At 42.6% G+C, this 17,887-nt stretch overlaps 1 protein-coding gene across 1 annotated transcript in view; it reads right to left on the bottom strand.

The window, feature by feature from the left end:
* Positions 1-17,887, bottom strand: part of DGKG (diacylglycerol kinase gamma) — a 120,255-nt gene that overhangs the window by 36,645 nt on the left and 65,723 nt on the right. The window contains 8 exon segments of the mRNA XM_081006673.1: positions 3,766-3,830; positions 7,772-7,932; positions 8,435-8,524; positions 10,968-11,053; positions 11,414-11,488; positions 12,533-12,606; positions 13,826-13,942; positions 17,120-17,218. Coding sequence (XP_080862799.1) covers positions 3,766-3,830; positions 7,772-7,932; positions 8,435-8,524; positions 10,968-11,053; positions 11,414-11,488; positions 12,533-12,606; positions 13,826-13,942; positions 17,120-17,218 — 767 coding nt within the window.

Genomic DNA, 17,887 nt, shown 5'->3' with positions numbered 1-17,887 from the left:
GAAGACTGCAGGAACAGATTAGTCGCAGTGGACCAGCAAACTTTTAAGGAAGTTTATCCACACACGGAGGATAGATAGAGCTGCATTATACTGAGCCAAATCATCCACCAGGTGGTCCATTTAGTCCAGTTTTCCTTACTCCAATTGGGCAGGGGGTCTCTTTCTCAAAGCTATTACCTGGGACCTTCTGCAAGCAAAGTATATGTTCAACAGCAGAGCTATGTTTCCCCTGTGAGGAATTCTTGAAAAACCTGCCGAGAACCCCAGGATTTCCAGGAACACTGTTTGAAAACGATGAGATACCCTCAGTCTGTTTTTATACCTAATGCCCCATCCTTCCTCAGAGCTGCTCTGTAAGTTCCCAGATTGCTGCTGGGCCAAAGCTGTGTAGACAGTTGGTTAGAAATGCATGTCCACAGGTCCTGGAGAGGAAATCCATGGTTAACCAAAATAAACCACTAATAAGAGGTGGGAAGGCACAGCAAACTAAATGTCAAGTAGAGATGTTGATTGGGTTGCTCTCCATGGAGGATGGCTTCACAAGAGGATCAGGAAACTGGATGAAGACCCAGTATTTTTGGATGGGAGGGAAGAAAGAGAGAGAGAGAGAGAGAGAGAGAGAGAGAGAGAAGTAACAGCATGGACCAAGAAACACTCAGGTGCATAAGCACTTAGCTGGCATTTCAGGCTATGATTCTGGTACCCGTTCTTAAGTTTCCTAGAAGCAGTGTGCATATGCCAAACATGCCAAAGCAAAAATGTAACATTTTGCCATTAGTATTAATGGGAAATGAACCCATCTGCAAGGAGTCTAATGACACAGCTATGCTATTGGCAGGGATGTGTGCAGTAATGAAAAAAAAACTTAAAGGAAAACTAACACTCAGAAGAAATTATGTTGTCTATATTAAATCATTTTTAAAAGGTTGTTGAATATGGATTTCTGCAGAAAGCAGAACTTCCAGTTATAGACTGCAGTGGGGGGAAAGGAGGAGAGTTGAAAGTAGTGGGTTTTTTTCCAGCCAGAGCTCAGCTCCAGCACCTTTCAGGTGGGCGCCATTGCCATTCTAAGAGAACAAGGGGAAAGTTCATGGTGAGCTTTGGCACCTCTTTTTCTAGAAAAATAGCACTGGCTGAAAGGTAAGTTCTCTGTGAAGGAGGTCTGATTGTTAAACCACTCTGGGAATTGTAGTTCTGTGAGGTCTTCTAACAACTCTCAGCACCCTTAACAAACTACAGCTCCTAGCATTTTGGGGGGGGGGGAGCCATGGTTGTTTAAAGTAGTATCACAGTGCTTTAAATGTATGGTGTGAATGTGGCCCAAGTCTTTGACTATGTGATGGCCCATCTGATAGCACCTGAAGCCCAGATTCTTCAACTGTTTCTCATATCCATCAACTTTCCCCATATTACTTTGTTCATAGGTTCACTTGGAAGACCCTGTGTCTGAACTAATGCATGCTATGGGTTTCAACCTTAACCCACAAGGAACTATATGAGATGTACACAGACCAGAAATGTAACGGACTTGACATTATTTATGTTATTATGTGTGAGATAGCTTTACAATTTCCCTATTTATTCTTCATCATCTAAGTGTGCGTTCATGCAATCACTCCACATATAGGCAGCTGCTTCTTTCTCTAGTTTGGACAGCACCACGTACGGTAATTTGTGACAAGCAAATCATGGCATTGCTCAGCTCATCAGGAAGGTTTCTGAGCGCATGCACCAACCTGATGTTTGCGCAGGTACCAAATGATTCAACCTGGCTACCATCTGAACATATACAGCTGAGCTAAACATCAGTGAAGGGGGGCAGAGCAGTTGTGTGAACTGTTAGAAGAAAAGGGGATACATTAAAGCATTACATCATTCTTAGGTTTCTCATTCCATATTAGCGATTTTATCCCTGGGGTACATTTTAGAGGATAAGAGAGATTTTCACTTTAAGCTTGGAGTGTGGTTGGAGGAGTGTTAAAGTTCTAAGAAATTTATGAACACAAGAATGCTAGGAGTAATTCTCTGAATGTCTCCTGCACAGGCCATTAGTGACAAGTCTCCCGTTTTTGTGAACTGCAAGCCAGGACCATTTTTTTATGAACTGCAAGTGAAACGTGAGCTAGTTCTAACCTGATGTTGTGCCTTGCCTTGATAGCCTGTTCCTGCTGGCCCTGGAATTTCTATGTAATTATGAAGTGTGAATGAATAGCACTGGGTTTACAGCCAAGCTCTAGCAGCTTTCTATGCAGAAATTAAAGTATAAAGACCTGCAAATAGTAATAGTTGCAAATCCTACAATGGTATAGGCCACATTGCCTCAGGACTGCATGCCATGAGGCTGACGTAATTAACTGCTGTACAGAGGGAAATGAGTTTCTTCAGTTACAGTTTCAGGTAAAAAAAACCAAAAAGCAAACCACCAAGTTACAGTTGAGTTAAAGATAAAGAGAAGGGCTCAAACAGAGATGGCCAGGTAATACAGATTTATATATGAATCCTCAAATAATATTTGCATTGTCCTAGATGGCCATTATTTGGACATTCCTTCTCAGTGAATGGCTCTGTTCCTGAGGGAGTGGAGAGACAGAAATGCTAATACATGTTTGTTTTACAGAGATGAGTGAAGTAGATTATTTACCTTTGCCTTGCTAAAATACCTTTTGACTGATACCTCGCTTACTTATGGGCTGATACGAACAAAAAAAGAGGGAAGATTTCTCTGCTGCAGGGGTTGGACTAGATGCTCCTCAGGATCCCTTCCAACTCTGCTTCTATGAGGACCATCCCTTAGCCATCATACTCGACACCAGTGAAGGCCAACTGGTGGCTCATGGGCTGGATCCCACCTCAGGAACATATTACTAGACACCCAGCTACCCTACCAAATATTAATCAACATGTGGTTTTGTACTGGTAAAAGGTTTGTTCATGGTTTCATTGCACTGTGACATGCATGTGTGTGTGCGTACACACACACACACACACACACACACAAATATATATAATGAGTACATGTTGGCCTCCCATATTTAAGTACCAAATGAGAAGCACAGGAAAAGTCATGCCTACTACAAGGTGTGAAACAACATAAAGGAACCACCAGTATCCCTTGCTTTATGCATATGTGGAAGCCTTTACTGGCTGCACTTCATCCTTGCCTGTTACAGAAATTGGTGAGAAAACAATGTGGGCAAACTTCAGCTTATGTGTGGGTTGTCTTTGACAGCTGCACCCCACAGAAATTGCTATTTCCATGCTGGGCAAAGCATCACCTGTTGATTCATTCCTCCCATTCAGCTGTTAAAATCATGGAGGTGTCCCTAAGTAGGATGGCTACCCTAGGCTTACAGGGGTCAGATACTGTCATACAGATATTCCTGGGGAAATGTTTGGCCAGCGTGCCAGGTTCTTTAGCCATCCAGCAGGTGAACAGAACAGAGCCAGGTGGTGGCTTCCTACCAAGATCTGTTGCATCCCATTACACCATATCACCAACTTAGACAAACACAGAGCAGAAGTACCACCCATCCTCTCCCCAACTCAGGAAAATTGCAAGCAATACACAATAGCTGAATACCACCTTAGACTTACTCAGAATAGACCCACTAAGTTAGATCCATTAATTTCAGAGGGCCTACTCTTAAGTAAACCATAGTTGAAGATCATCCAATGTAAACAAATGGCATTAATTCCATCATAAAGTTACTGAACACTGCCTTCTTCAGCACTACAATGACAGTGGAGAAGGGGAAAGATATTTACCTGCTATTAAACTTTTCCGGATGTTTTTCCCTCATCATGTGGAATCTGTGTGCAATGGATGCATCCTATAATGAGAGATTGGGGGGGGGGGGGCGGGGAATTAGTCAATGAGGCTTTCCAAATACTGAAGACAGTTTCATTGATTCAGGTGTCCCACAAAACTGCACAATTAGCACTTTTCACCCATAAATTGTGCTTTCAGTTTTTGTGGGGAACAGACCTTATACAGTGGCACCTCTAGTTACGAACTTAATTTGTTCCGTTGGTCCGTTCTTAACCTAAAACTGTTCTTAACTAGAGGCGTGCTTTCACTAATGGGGCCTCTTGCTGCTGCTTTGCCGCCAGCACACGATTTCCGTTCTCATCCTGGGGCAAAGTTCTCAACTTGAGGTAACTCTTCCAGGTTAGCAGAGTTTGTAACCTGAAGCGTTTGTGACCTGAAGCGTTTGTAACTCGAGGTACCACTGTAACACTGTAAAGTTATAAAACAGGAACACTATGGGAAATACAACATTTCTCTGTTTCCGAGTACTCAGAGGTCATGCTAGGGCTTCCCAAAGCACCTCCTAAAGTTATTCGTGACAGAGTTAAAAAGTAAAGGTAAAGGGACATCTGGTTAATTCAACATTATGAATCCTTGTGTACTCTTGCCACTTTTCCCATGCTTCAGAAGCTGCTTCAGAGGACCTGTTTACTGGATATGCATTCTGATTTGCTTGCACAAGACTTGTGACTAGTCTTTATTGAGAATTTCTTCTGAATTGTTTGCTTGGAGCTTATGTGACAATGAGCAATCATTCTACTTTGTTTGTGTGGTGTTTATGCATCATTCATTCATTCATCCCAAACTTTTTAGTGTATTTTCCCTGTCACTTTCCTAACTGCCAACATTAATAGAATCATAGAATCCCTTAGAAAAATAAAAATAGTGGATTTGTTGCATCAGGGTCACAGAGTGCTTTGATACACTTTAATTGCACAAAAGTAAATTTCCAGTATGTACTTGAATCTCCCCTGCAAAATATTGACTGTATGGAGGCAACCCCAGCTTGAGTTTTTAAGATGCAGGCAAAGAATTGTAGCAGACCCTTAGAATGACAGCTTTTGAAAGGACAATAATCCATTTTGTCTGGGCATATTATTCACTGTAATCTCCTTTTTACCCTTAGAATATTAACATAATAATTTTTAGAAGATCATCAGAAGCCCTGATCAGCATAATAAATCAACAAAGAATGCATCAAAACAGGCCGCTATGGAATGACCTAGCTTAAGCCTTCTTTAGTTAGCGGAAAACTTGTTATCCCACTTATCTATCATGGTTGTCTGCTGTATTTGAGCAGACATAAACCTCAAGTAGTTTTTGAATGGCCACATAATGCACACATACATAAACAGAGGTCACAAATAGTAACACAAGGGCCCCTCTTGCAGTCTCTCTGGGTTCAGATAGCCCAAGGAATGTGCTTTACTCCATCCAGGGATTAGCAGGCTGTTCATCATCCACATCTCAGTGATGGGGTGCAGAGGTGTCACTAGTCTCAGGGACTTTGCAAACCCATGGCCTGATCTATTTGTAATCCAAAACTTCCTGTTAGTGATATAGCTGCTGGCCCACATTTCTCACAGCCCAAAAATAAAGGGGGCAAAGATGGGAAGCAGCATGTGGCGGCTTGGACTCAGAGGTGAAATGGCTTGTCATCGTCAGTGGTAGTATTTAAAGGCACCTTGTCCGCAATGAGATTTCGTAGCACCAAAGCCCTCCAATTTACTTTCATTGACCTGCTAGCACCCTGCAATTGACTATAATGCACAATGGATCTATGGAAATCGTGCCACAAGTTACACAAAAGTAACTTTCCTTAAAGATCTGCAAAGTGTTAAGACAATTTAAAATTATTTAATGCAATATTAAGCATGGACTTTGGAATCTAAAAGGTCAGCACTTCAGTTATAGCCATTTTTAAGACATACTGGCCATGTTTGTAACACATTTATGACAATCAATCACTTATAAATGGAACCTCAATATAACATGAGACTGTTTTTAAACAAATGCTTCAGTGCTTTTTTTTTTATAATCAGCTGTTTCTCCCACCATGTCAGAACGCTAAAACGAGTCAGCTGTTGTGGGGAGCTTCTTAGCAACCCTACAACACAGGTAAAGTGATATCTTTTATTGGATCAACTTCAATCAGGGAAGGAGCATGCAATCCATTAAGTTACACAGAATTCTTAACTGGGCAGAATAGAAATTCAGGTAGTTAAATTTCAGGTACAGAAAGGAAAAGGCTGCTAATGTTATAGCAAGAAATCAAATTCAATAGTGCAGATATGCTCATGCTAATGTAATTAGTGAGGAACAACTTATAAAGGAAGCAATGGTTAAGTGGGCCATTGATATCAGGCACAATATTGAAATTGATGAGTGGGAAAAATTATAGAACCAAACAATGAACTTCTCGGCATGTTACCAAGTAAGAGAAAATGTGCAAATACTGCAATGCAGATGGTATCTGACACCAGTCAAACTGGCCAAAATGTATGAAAGAGATTCAAAACTCTGTTGGGAATGTCTAGAGGCTGAGAGTACTTTTATTCACCTATGATGGAAATGCAACAGGGCAAAGGAATTTTGGGAAATGGTGTATAACAAGCTATTTTATTTTATTTTTAATTCACATTTCTCAAGAAACCGGAAGCATTCCTTCTTGGCATAATTGGGAATGAATTACCAAAAAAAGGCAATAACTTATTCCTATATGCAGCAACAGCTGCAAGGATAGTGTACACAAGATACAAGAAACAAAGAGAGATCCCAGGGAAAGAACAATGGTTAAATAAGCTAGACAGACTCACAGACCAATCTTGGCCCACCAAGGAGTCCAATTTTGACCATGGTGCCATTTTCTCAAAATCCCACCCAACTGTCAATCATCTGATGTTCCTTGTGACATCAACTGATGGGAGGGGTTCAAGGGACTTCTGCTGTGTGCAGGTGATCCTTCCACAAGGAACCCTTTTCTCTCCCCATCCTGTGATCAGGAGGGGAGAAAAAGCCGCCTTTTGAAAACATCACCTGCACACAGGACTCCCCTTGCAGATAGCTGATGCTTCCAAAAGGCAAATTTTTTGCTTCCCATTCCATCAAGTGATGGGAAAGGGAGTATCAGCATAGGACAAAGAGCCATTGTTATGTGCAAGCTGATCTTCCTAGGCAGCTCTGAAGTCAAGAGCCTCAGAATGGGAGCCCAATTACATTTCAGGATTCACAAGTCAGGATTCACAGTTCCCTGTAGCTGAATCCTATTTTCACACAGGAATTCAGCCTTCCTTTATCCAGCTCTGTTCCTGACCACACTACCCACAAGACTGGGTCATGTGAGCCTTTGAAAGATCAGCTGACCAAACTGGCTAAGTCCCATGACACCCCTGTAGGTCAACTACCCATATTCTTGCATCACAGACTTCACGATAAAGACTAACTGCTTTTTCTCTTATAAAGAAGACTGTCTTAACGAATAATAATTATTATTGATGCAGAAGTGAGTCTTCTTAGATCACAAGTTTGCAATAAATTCTTACTGAGATTTAAGAGTCATCACAATCTCCACAATCTCCATTCTGAAGTACAAAACATAATTTCCAGTCTCAAATATGAGCTTTTGACCTCATGCCCATAAGACAAGAAAACTGCACTCCAACTTATAGCTGTGAGTTGGCTGAAGGTGTTGCTTGTGGTATGCATATATCTCACTGCTGTTGCTTTACTTAGCAGGTTTTGTGGGATGTGGGGGACTTCAAAAACACGCAGAAGCCATTTGTCCCTAGGTGACAATGGGACAGAATAGTATGTACACCATGGACAACGATGCTGCCATTGTATCACCTCTAAAGCCTATTGTCCATCTCCAGTTTGACACACAATGTTATCTAGGGCTTCTGATACTACAGGGGAAATAGGGAGGGAGATCATGGGAACAAGAGCTGTACAGACAGTGCTTACCACTCCTATGGAGAAGTAGTTGTTGATGATACTGTAAGGGACAGGGTCCCCATTCTCCTCTTTGTCAATAGGGATGACATCAATTTGCCATCGGTCCAGCATTACCTCTGCACTGTGTTCAATGTCCTTCAGGACCTTCATTAAGTTGCCACCTTCATAACCTTGAGAGTGGAAAAAGGGATGGCATATGGTAAGGAATAGAATGTCAGCGGTGGAATAGGCCAAGCACTAATGGGGCAAACAGTTGTGTTACAGAGAGTCTGGTAATGGATGCCTCGGCGCTATGCAAAGCCATAAAAGAAGGCCAAGTGATCAGAAGCAGAGAAGGAGAAACAAACCTGGCAATGATTTGGGCCCAACAACATCAATGGTGAATGGGGAACCATGCTCTTTTCTAGTAGATAAGGCTGTGGGTTGGGTAAGATTGCAAGTTGCATGGTGGGTGTGGTAAGGTTTCTTTTCTTTTTTAATGTATACTTTGAAGAGCTGTCAGTGATGGACAGTCTCCAGTGGTGCAAAGCCCGGACAATGACAAGTGGTATTAGAAGCAGCTGACAGGTTTCAACAGCACATGGGACTGCTGTCAGGAGGGATCAGTGGCAAGTCATGGTGTGAGGTCGTGATGAATGACCCTACAGTGTTAGGCTGACTCAAAATACTTACCTCCGCCCCATCGTAGGCAGCGGGCAAGGTCATTGCCTGTTCCCAGGGGCAGGATAGCCACAGGAGGGTGTTTTGCTATGTTTATCTTATCTGCAAAAAGAAAAACAGACTTTAGAAGCCAACAGAGTGCTGGAGTCAACTTTCCTTTTTCTACATCACCTGCCATAGCAGAGCTAATGAGGACAGGATTTCCCAAGAGCAGAACGAACCACAGCTGTATTCCCTGGCTATACATGGTGTGTTGGTGTTTGAAAGCAATTTGACCTAATATATTGTAGTTTTATATGTTGCTTTTGCAAACATGCACCTTTCTGAGCACACGTCTGGCTGGGGAACTGCATCACAAAATTCAGAGAAGTGTGAATTTCAAAGGATAACCTCATTTCAGTTAGCTTATTGGTGCAGCAAGTGTGAATAAAGTAGGTTTGCCTAAAAAGGCAAACCAAACTAATTTCCCTCCCACCCCCATCCCTAGTTCCTTGAGCTGCTGGACCTCAGTTCAGAATTTCAGGAGACCAAGCCTGCAACCCTATCTATGTGTGCAGCTTTCAGAAAAGGGAGGCAGGAAAGCCTCTTTATAATGCAGCCTGCAGTCAAAGATGTGGCTGGTTAATGCCAATCAATATATGAATCAATATATGGTCCTGAGAGATCTGCATTGGCTCTTAGTACGTTTCCGAGCACAATTCAAAGTGTTGGTGCTGACCTTTAAAGCCCTAAACGGCCTCGGTCAGGTATACCTGAAGGAGCGTCTCCACCCCCATCGTTCAGCCCGGACACTGAGATCCAGTGCCGAAGGCCTTCTGGCGGTTCCCTCATTGCGAGAAGTGAGGTTATGGGGAACCAGACAGAGGGTGTTCTCGGTAGTGGCGCCCGCCCTGTGGAACGCCCTCTCATCAGATATCAAGGAAATAAGCAGCTATCCTATTTTTAAAAGACATCTGAAGGTAGCCCTGTTTTTAATATTTAATGCTGTATTGTTTTTAACACTCGATTGGGAGCCACCCAGAGTGGCTGGGGAAACTCAGCCAGATGGGTGGGGTATAAATAATAAACTATTATTATTATTAATATGAAATTCAGCCCTCTCCTGCTGCAGGTCCACCTCCTTGGGCTCCTTGCCACAGAGTCTTCCCGGCTACAAACTTTTCCTTGTGTGCACTTCAACAGTACAGAACTCTCCCTGTCTCCAGGCTGCATGAGAGACATGCTTTCAGCTGCCCCCGCTTTCTCATTCATTGCCAACATCCATCTTTCTTTCAAGGGAGGGAAATCCTTGGCATGATGCTGCCAAAAGAAGGGAACTCCGCTGAAGGAGCGAAAGGACGCCCTGTCGTGGGGAGGACAGAAATGATATGTCTGCAAACTTATGCATACTCACTTTGGAGTAAGGCCCACTGTTATCAGTGGATACCAAGGGCATTTCTCCTCTCAGTTCTTATCACCTGTGTGTATTGCTTTGTCAGGTTGTAAGTCATTTGCAGAGGCTTGGTCTTTTGTTCCAATTTGCACAACACTTCATTCAATATTAGATGCTGAATAATAATGACAATATTAACGGAGATGCAAATTGGGGAGGCGGTAGCGGGGGAGAGCGCATCTGGCTACTCTTTCTGGCAGAGGAAGGAGGAGAAGATCATTGTGGCCTGGCTGTCAGTTTGGAATCTTCAGCGCTACAGACTGCTCCATTTCTGTTCATAAACATTATATGGGGCAGAGGTTCATGTGGGCATCCAGTTCTAAACACAGTGAGGATCGACGTTAAGACAAATTAACCACCAAGGTCACTCAGATAGTTGTGTGTATTTTTTAAAAAAAGTTTTAAAAGTACATTTTACATGCATTTGAGTCTTCTTGGTGGATGAGGTGTGTGCATGGAGACAGGACTGGCCCAAGACATTTTGTGGTCTGAAACATGGGGCAATCTGGAATCCTCATCAGAGCTCCAAAACCCTCATAATCCTTGTATGGGACAGAGGCATGTTTGAGTCTGTGTATGTAGATGGGGCCAGCCCAATACATTTTGCTGCCTGAGGCCAAGATGTTCTCCTGTTACAGCTGACTGGACTGGAACTTGACTCTTGCACCAGTCCTAGCAATGGGACGCTGTCCTCTAGCAGCAGGCTAGGTTAGAGGGCAGCGGAGTAGGCTGTGTGCAACAAAGCTCTGTCCCTCCCTGCCACCCAGCATCTGCTAGCTGAGGTGCTTGCCTCACTCTGGCTAGCAGAAGAACTCTAATTTCAGCCCCTCAAAGGAACACAGGAAGCTGTCTTATATTGGAGTCAGAGTCGGACCATTGGTACATCTGGCTCAGCACAGTTCACACTTGGCAGAAGTCCAGGGTTTCAGGCAAGTAGCCTTTCGCAGCCCTACCTGCAGATTCCAGGGGCTGAGCCTGGAGAAGTAAGTGCTCTGCTGCTGCCCTACTACAGGACCCCCCCTCTCTCTTACACAGTAGTGACCCCAGGCGTATCAGCTATCCAACAAATCTAATGTACTTTGATCCATGCAGCATCCCTGGATCCCAATTTACCTATGCAGTCCAGGATCCATCCAACGGTCCCATCTCCTCCACAAGCCAGAATACGGAAGTCTGGAGCATCACGGAAAAAGTTTAAACTAAGAGAAAGCAGAAGGAAAAGGTAGGGAAGCTCTTTAGAATAGCTTGCTTGCCATATGTGGGAAAGAACACCACATCTAAACTGCTTTTTAAATTCACACAAAAGCAAATGTGAAAAAAGGCACAGCAGCCCTGCTGCTCTTCAAAGTCCTAAATCATGCAATTCTAAAGAACTGGCAGCAGGCTGAGTTCCTCAAGCTAAGGTATGTTAAGAAGCTTCAGCGAGCAGGGAGGTGGAAAGGGAAAGTGGAGAGGGAAGGTGAGCAAAAAGCAAATGGGGAGTGAGAATGGGCAGCACAACTAAGAGGGAATAGTAAGGATAGCAAAATGGATGCAGGTTGATCAATGGATTTCAATACCCAGGAGTGGGTCCTCCTCGATCCAGGTTGTAAACTTGTCTGGGGTTGAGTAGATAATGGAATTTCCGATGAACCCTGAAAGTAAGTAAGAAAAACAAAAAGTGATGGCCCCTAAAAAGGAGAGTAAAGGCTAGGAGGAGGGAAATCTGTCAGTTTCACTATGTTCTCATTTTTCCAGTCTTAAGTTCTCCACATTTCCACACTAGTTTTCATTTTTCTGTTTAAAAAAAGTCCTCATGAAAATTCATCAGAATTTTAGTGCAAATTTCTAATATTAAATGTTTGCAAGCAATTGTGCCCCAAAATAAACATTTTTGCAAATCAATTTCCCCCTATTATAATGCACACTTTTACCACATTTTTGTACTCATTACTTGGCCAGAGAATTGCATTACAAGATTTGAAGAAGTGCACATTTTTTGAAGGATGCCTGTGTATCAGTTTGTGCATTGTTTTAGAAAGTGAGAATTAGGGAAGTTTGCCTTTAAATGTGAATGGATTCCAATTTCTCCCCTATCCCTATCCAAGGCAGATGATTACATTTTCTTAGCATCAGCTACTCTGTACCCACACCACAGCCTGCTCAGGGCAGCTCCATAAGTGTAGCAATAGTTGCCACCTTCATATTCAGAAAATGGAGGATGCTTTTGGATTGATGTTTACTGCACTGTGGACCCATCTTTTCTCCTTTTTCTTTATTATAAATTTATTTAAATTTTCAGATTGACAAACAATCATCAAGCAGACAAATAAAACCATTTCCATATGGAAATCTTTTCTCCTATTTCTAAGCCCCCTCTCCGAAATGTATGCTTCATAAATACTTTTGAATTACAGCTGTCCTTACCAAGCCAAAGACTTGGTGATGTCCCAGGCACCAGATAACAGGTATCAGTGACAGCCTTGCAACCCCATTGAGCAATGCTATCTGGGGTACCGGTATTTCCCAAGCAGCACAATATTGCCGTCTGATTGCAGGAAAAATGCAGTCTCTCTGCTATTACTTCCTTAAGGGAAGATGTTTGCATTACTCAGTGATTACTAAATGTGCATTTACTGTACCAAAAACCTCTATCCTGCAGAGGGTACAATTTTCCAATAGGAGGAAGGGAAACATACCTTTCTCCTTGTCTCCCTCCACTCTTGGGGTTCACAAACACCAACAGTGGATGCGTTCCAGGCTTAGGGGTGATCTAGAAAGCAAATTACAAAGCAAACAAAGAGCCTCCTTATACAGCATACAAAACATCATTCATGCAAAATGGGGGGGAATGAGTCATACGGCACTGCCACAGAGGAAGTAAGGCATGCAACTGGCAACATGTTGGATCAGCAGAATCTGGAGAAAGCTGGGAACCACCAATCTGTGCACTTATTCTTATCCACACCTATTCTGTCTATGGCCTTCTAAGCACACGAGCCACAGCCTCAGGAGCTCGGCTCTGTTTAATATATACATCCTTTGACTCAATAATGTTTGCCTTATGCTCCGCAAATATCCTCTTGTGCGCTTCCTGATATACGCCTAGAGACTGAACTCTTTAAAGGACAAGGCAGGCATTGCTATTGAGACAATATTAGGTTAGCAGAGCTTCAGCAAGCTTGGGTTCTGTGGGGAGAGCTGCAGAAGGATGGATCCAAGGGTTAATCTGTTAACCATGCACAATTCAACAGGGCGACTATCAAAGGCTATTCCAGAACCAGCTTCATGGGGAGACTAGGACAGGGGTCAGCAAACTTTTTCAGCAGGGGGCCGGTCCACTGTCCCTCAGACCTTGTGGAGGGCCGGACTATATTTTTTGGGGGGGAAATGAATGAATTCCTGTGCCCCACAAAGAACCCAGAGATGCATTTTAAATAAAAGCACACGTTCTACTCATGTGAAAACACCAGGCAGGTCCCACAAATGACCCAGAGATGCTTTTTAAATAAAAGGACACATTCTACTCATGTAAAAAAACATGCTGATTCCCGGATCGTCCGCGGGGCGGATTTAGAAGGCGATTGGGCCGGATCCGGCCCCCGGGTCTTAGTTTTCCTACCCATGGAGTAGGAGATTAGTGCAGAATGACATTTTCTCCCTGGTATGCCTTTCTCCACAACTAGCCTGCAATTTAGGCATGGTGTACAAAATATAATTCTGCAGGTATACACACGCTCATTCACAAGTGTAAGAGAAAAGTGAGAGAGCAAGTGTGACGTACTGGTGAGAGTGCTGGACAAGGGCAGGTTCAAATCTCCACTCAGTCATGAAGCTCTTTGGGCATGACCTTAGGGCAGTCACCACTTTCCAGTCTAAACTATCTCACCAGGCTGGTGCTGAGATACAGCAGGGATGGGAAGAACCATACATGTTGAGCAGGACAGAAGTCAAATCAATAGATATGATAGCAGCAGCTGTGAACTGTCTACCTGTAGTCCATGCCCATCCACCGTGGTGGTGTTGTATCTGAAGGCCAGGGTTGTATCATCTGGGGATGTGCTGGATGGCGATTCACTGTCTGATCTTCTTGGGTGGGATTGCCTATCCTTTGGAATAGGGAAAATGCATAAAGGACTTTGAAGCATGGATGAAGGCCAGCAAATAACAAGGAAGCACTGACAACATAAACAAAGTGGGAAGGATGACTTCCTCCTGACTGTACTGAAATACAACAGAAAGACCACGAAAGCTCCAAGAGTTAAGTTAATATCATATTAAACTTTTGTATTAAAATACTGTCTGTCAAGCAACACAGAATACAAACATGCAGATTAACCATCAATAATACATTGTATGAAGTGCAAACCGTATCTGAATATAGTGAGCACATAGTGAATGGCACTGAAGGACTGAATCAGTCATTCCAAAAGTAGTTTAGAAAGTTGTGTACACAACGATGGCTCCAAAGTTCAATACTTGACTTGCTTCCCAGGCTGATGTTGTTCCAAGATTTATATTAACTTCAAAATTCCACAATCTGCACAGCTGAAAAGCTTTCTGAGAGGCCCATACACATATTAAGAAAAGCTTTTTATATACATATTAAGCTTTTTAACGTGGATTTTTAAACACTGATGCTTTCATGATGCTTAGATACCTGAAAAGTGAATGAATCCAAAATATTTATACTGTTCTATGTTTAATCATATTTATACTGCAGTTTTCAGCCAAAATTGGATCTCAAAGCAGCCTTACAACACTAAAAGCATCACAAAACCTCATAGATTATTCTGAATAGCAATAGTAACAGAGGAATAAGTAAATATGAGAAAAATCCAGAAAAGAGCACCACATAATAAAATTGCCAAATTTTTCTTCTTTAGTAAGTATCTCCAAGGGCTTCCTTCACTACGATCTAATTCCCAGCTCTGTTTTTCCTTAGCAGTGGCAAAAGGGAAACCCTGGACCATGATGGGGTTCCAAATTATACCAGCCATATGCCAGCTAAGCCAGCTCAGTGAATTCCACATTGGGTTAAAAAACAAAAACTGAGCTGACTCTTATAAATCTTCTGAATCCATTCCCTGTTTTAAGGTGTCCAAGTATGGTGTTTGTCATATTTTAAAATGTCCAAGAGCTCCTTTTTGAAGCAAATGTGGAGATGGTGGAACTGCGAGATTCATGTCAAGCCCTGAGCAGGGAGCAAGTCAAATACTGAACTTTGGAACCATCATTGTGTCCATCATTTCAAGCCACTGTTGAAGCGATTGATTCAATATGATTCACTGCAGGGTCACTAAATTAAGAAAGATTGTTTGCACCAGTAGTGGATGGCATGGTGGGGCGAAGGTGCTTACCTGAACGCCTCGCTTGGCTGCTTACCAGGAGGGAGAGGGGGAAAGGTGAGGCAGTGGGGAAGCCAGTGCAGTGTCAATGCACTGGCAGGAACAACGCATTGGCTCAGCTGCTGCGTTTGCACTGCGCTGACTTTGCTGCCACCTCGCCCCCCTCCTCCCAGTAAGAAGCAATGACCTGCTTTCTGGGAGGTCGTGTAAGTCCCTTTGCCCAAACAATCTGTCCACTACTGTTTAGCACTTTATGAAATGTATTACTGAATGCTTATCATCATGGCACTGTTTGACAGACAGCATTTAATATATTATACATTAACTTTGGGTCTTCTGTTACGCAATTTGGATGGCTGCATTTCCACTAGCAAGTAATAAGGTATGTTTTAATTTCTCTCCCAGTTCCAATAGTTTCTTCCCCCATGGATTTACAAATTTATAGATTCTGGAGTGGGACAGAAATCTGACGATAGAGAGATAGATAATGTCCTTGATTTCCTGTTTTTAAACTTTATTCACAGAATGGTTTTTAATTCAAAAAACTGCTACTGTTCTCCATATTTAATGTGCAATCCAGATCACTGGTATTTTCATGATTTTTGACCTCACATATACATTTTCTTCATTGGGACTCAATTACCAGCTTTCACCATTTCCTCATTTCTCATAGTTCTGGACACAGGAAAAAGTAGACATAGCATTTGAAAGTACAATGTTTGTACCACCACAGTTTCCTCATTAGGAAAGAGGAAACCTCTTAATTTGTGGAAGTTGTGGAGCACTCTTTCCACAGAGGTGTGTTTTAGATATCGTGCTTTTAATTGTTGCAACCCACCCTGGGACCTTCAATGATAGAATGATCTTTTAAAAGCATATGCAAAACCACAAAGCACAAAATAAGAGGTAGATTATATGCAAAGCCTGAGAAGGATACTACAAAAAGTGTGGAAATCTCTCAGCAATTGTCATTTTTGAGCCTGTCCAATCTTACAATCTTGCACACCTTGGAGTGCCTGTGCCTATTCCAAGTAATCACAAAGTGGCTCTAACACAGGGATAGGCAACCTACAGCCTAATCAGGCCTGAAAGGCCTTTGAGGTTGGCCCACCAGGCCACTGTGGGCAGACCATGCCCACCTTTCCAACGCTTGACATCATATAGGACGTCAAGTGCAGGAAACTTGTAGCTAAAATGAAGCTGGAGCTAAAATGAAGAAGATTTGGCTTCCGATTCTTCCTTTGAATGCAAAGGACCTTCCTCTGCAGGCAAGACTTGAGCAGCACCTGAAGAGAAAAAAAATGTTCCTTTGGGTCATCTGATGTCATCCTGACATAAGGTGATTGACAGGCGGACAGCAGTACCCACTTGCCAAAATAGTCTATGTGGTGCTCAGGATCCAGCTAGATCGCTTGATTTTGCTCATTATCCCTGCCTGCTCTAACAAGAGAAAATACTTGTGCAAAGACTACATCATATGGCACAACACTCTTCCTTTGAGTTTTTATTTTCAGCTACTTTCTTTTCTGCAACAAAGCCTAAGGCTGTATACTAATGATTATTTGCTTGAAACAATTGGAGTGATTTTCCTCTTCTAGCAAGCCTCAATTCACCATTAGTAAACTGATAGCTGCATATAGTTAATGGAGTAGTGGGAAAGTATGGTAGCAGTAGCAGTGGCTCGATACGAAATGCCCAGATTGCAAGCAGTTTGTCATTCAGCCTTCTTAGGGACACAACAGCTTTCTAGTAACGGACATAAGAGGCATTCTCTAGCAGCTCTACAGGAAAGTACCTTAGTTTTAAGTTAACAAAATCAGTTTGGATGGATTGAAAATCTTAAGTTTTTGAGAGAGCATCATCTAGCGGCCTTCATATGGGAGACAGAAAATGCCAATCATTAAGCCCATTTCATAGGTGTTAAGCAGGCTCATTTACCAGAACAACTGGGCAGATGTGCGAAGGCAATAAGATGTGGTCCTTGAGCTGCCCACCATCACACTCAGGCTTCACATGAGAGGCACATTTGTTGTGAAGCTGCAAGAGGAGAAAACACAGCACAAAGATTCTCTTTAAATATATCCATAAAAAGGAAGGCTGTTACAAGTAATGGCAAGGTGGTTTCTCTAACTGGCATTAATAAACAACAAATAAATGTTACCTGGCTAATATTACATTATATGTTGGAAATGTCAGAAGACAAGAGGGGACTATTATCATATATAGTGGGAATGCAAATTTGGGGGGGGGGGAGAAAAGAAGAAGAATTGGGGCATCCTAGGATTCACTGGCTCAATTATGGTAACGTTATGGTAAAAGATGAATGAATATAAAAACTAGCCTCATATGTGGTCCCTGTGGATGGGGGACTGCTGATTTGGGAACTCCAAGATCAAATGTAGCCTATCCTGAACTGGGGAAATATGTCAGGGTGAGTGGAATAAACCAACTTATAGATAGTGGAATGACTTCTATATGTGCCAGATGATCCCAGGCTCATCGTACCAAATCAAGCAAGTAACAAAGCTCAGTCACATTCCATGGCTTCTCAACAATATTCAGTGTCGTGACCGTTTTCACAATCAGGAGAAAAACCGAGGAACAGATTTCTTATTTATTCACAGGCATGCCGTGATTATTGCCAATATAGAAGAAACATGGCCTGCTGATGTAGGAGGTGACTTGCCTTGAACAGCTTAGCGTTCT

This window comes from Podarcis pityusensis, assembly GCF_964106645.2.
Source record: "Podarcis pityusensis genome assembly, chromosome: 5".
NCBI lineage: Eukaryota > Metazoa > Chordata > Lepidosauria > Squamata > Lacertidae > Podarcis > Podarcis pityusensis.
Note: the sequence above shows the minus strand (reverse complement) of the source record. Positions and strands in the feature narration are given on the sequence as shown.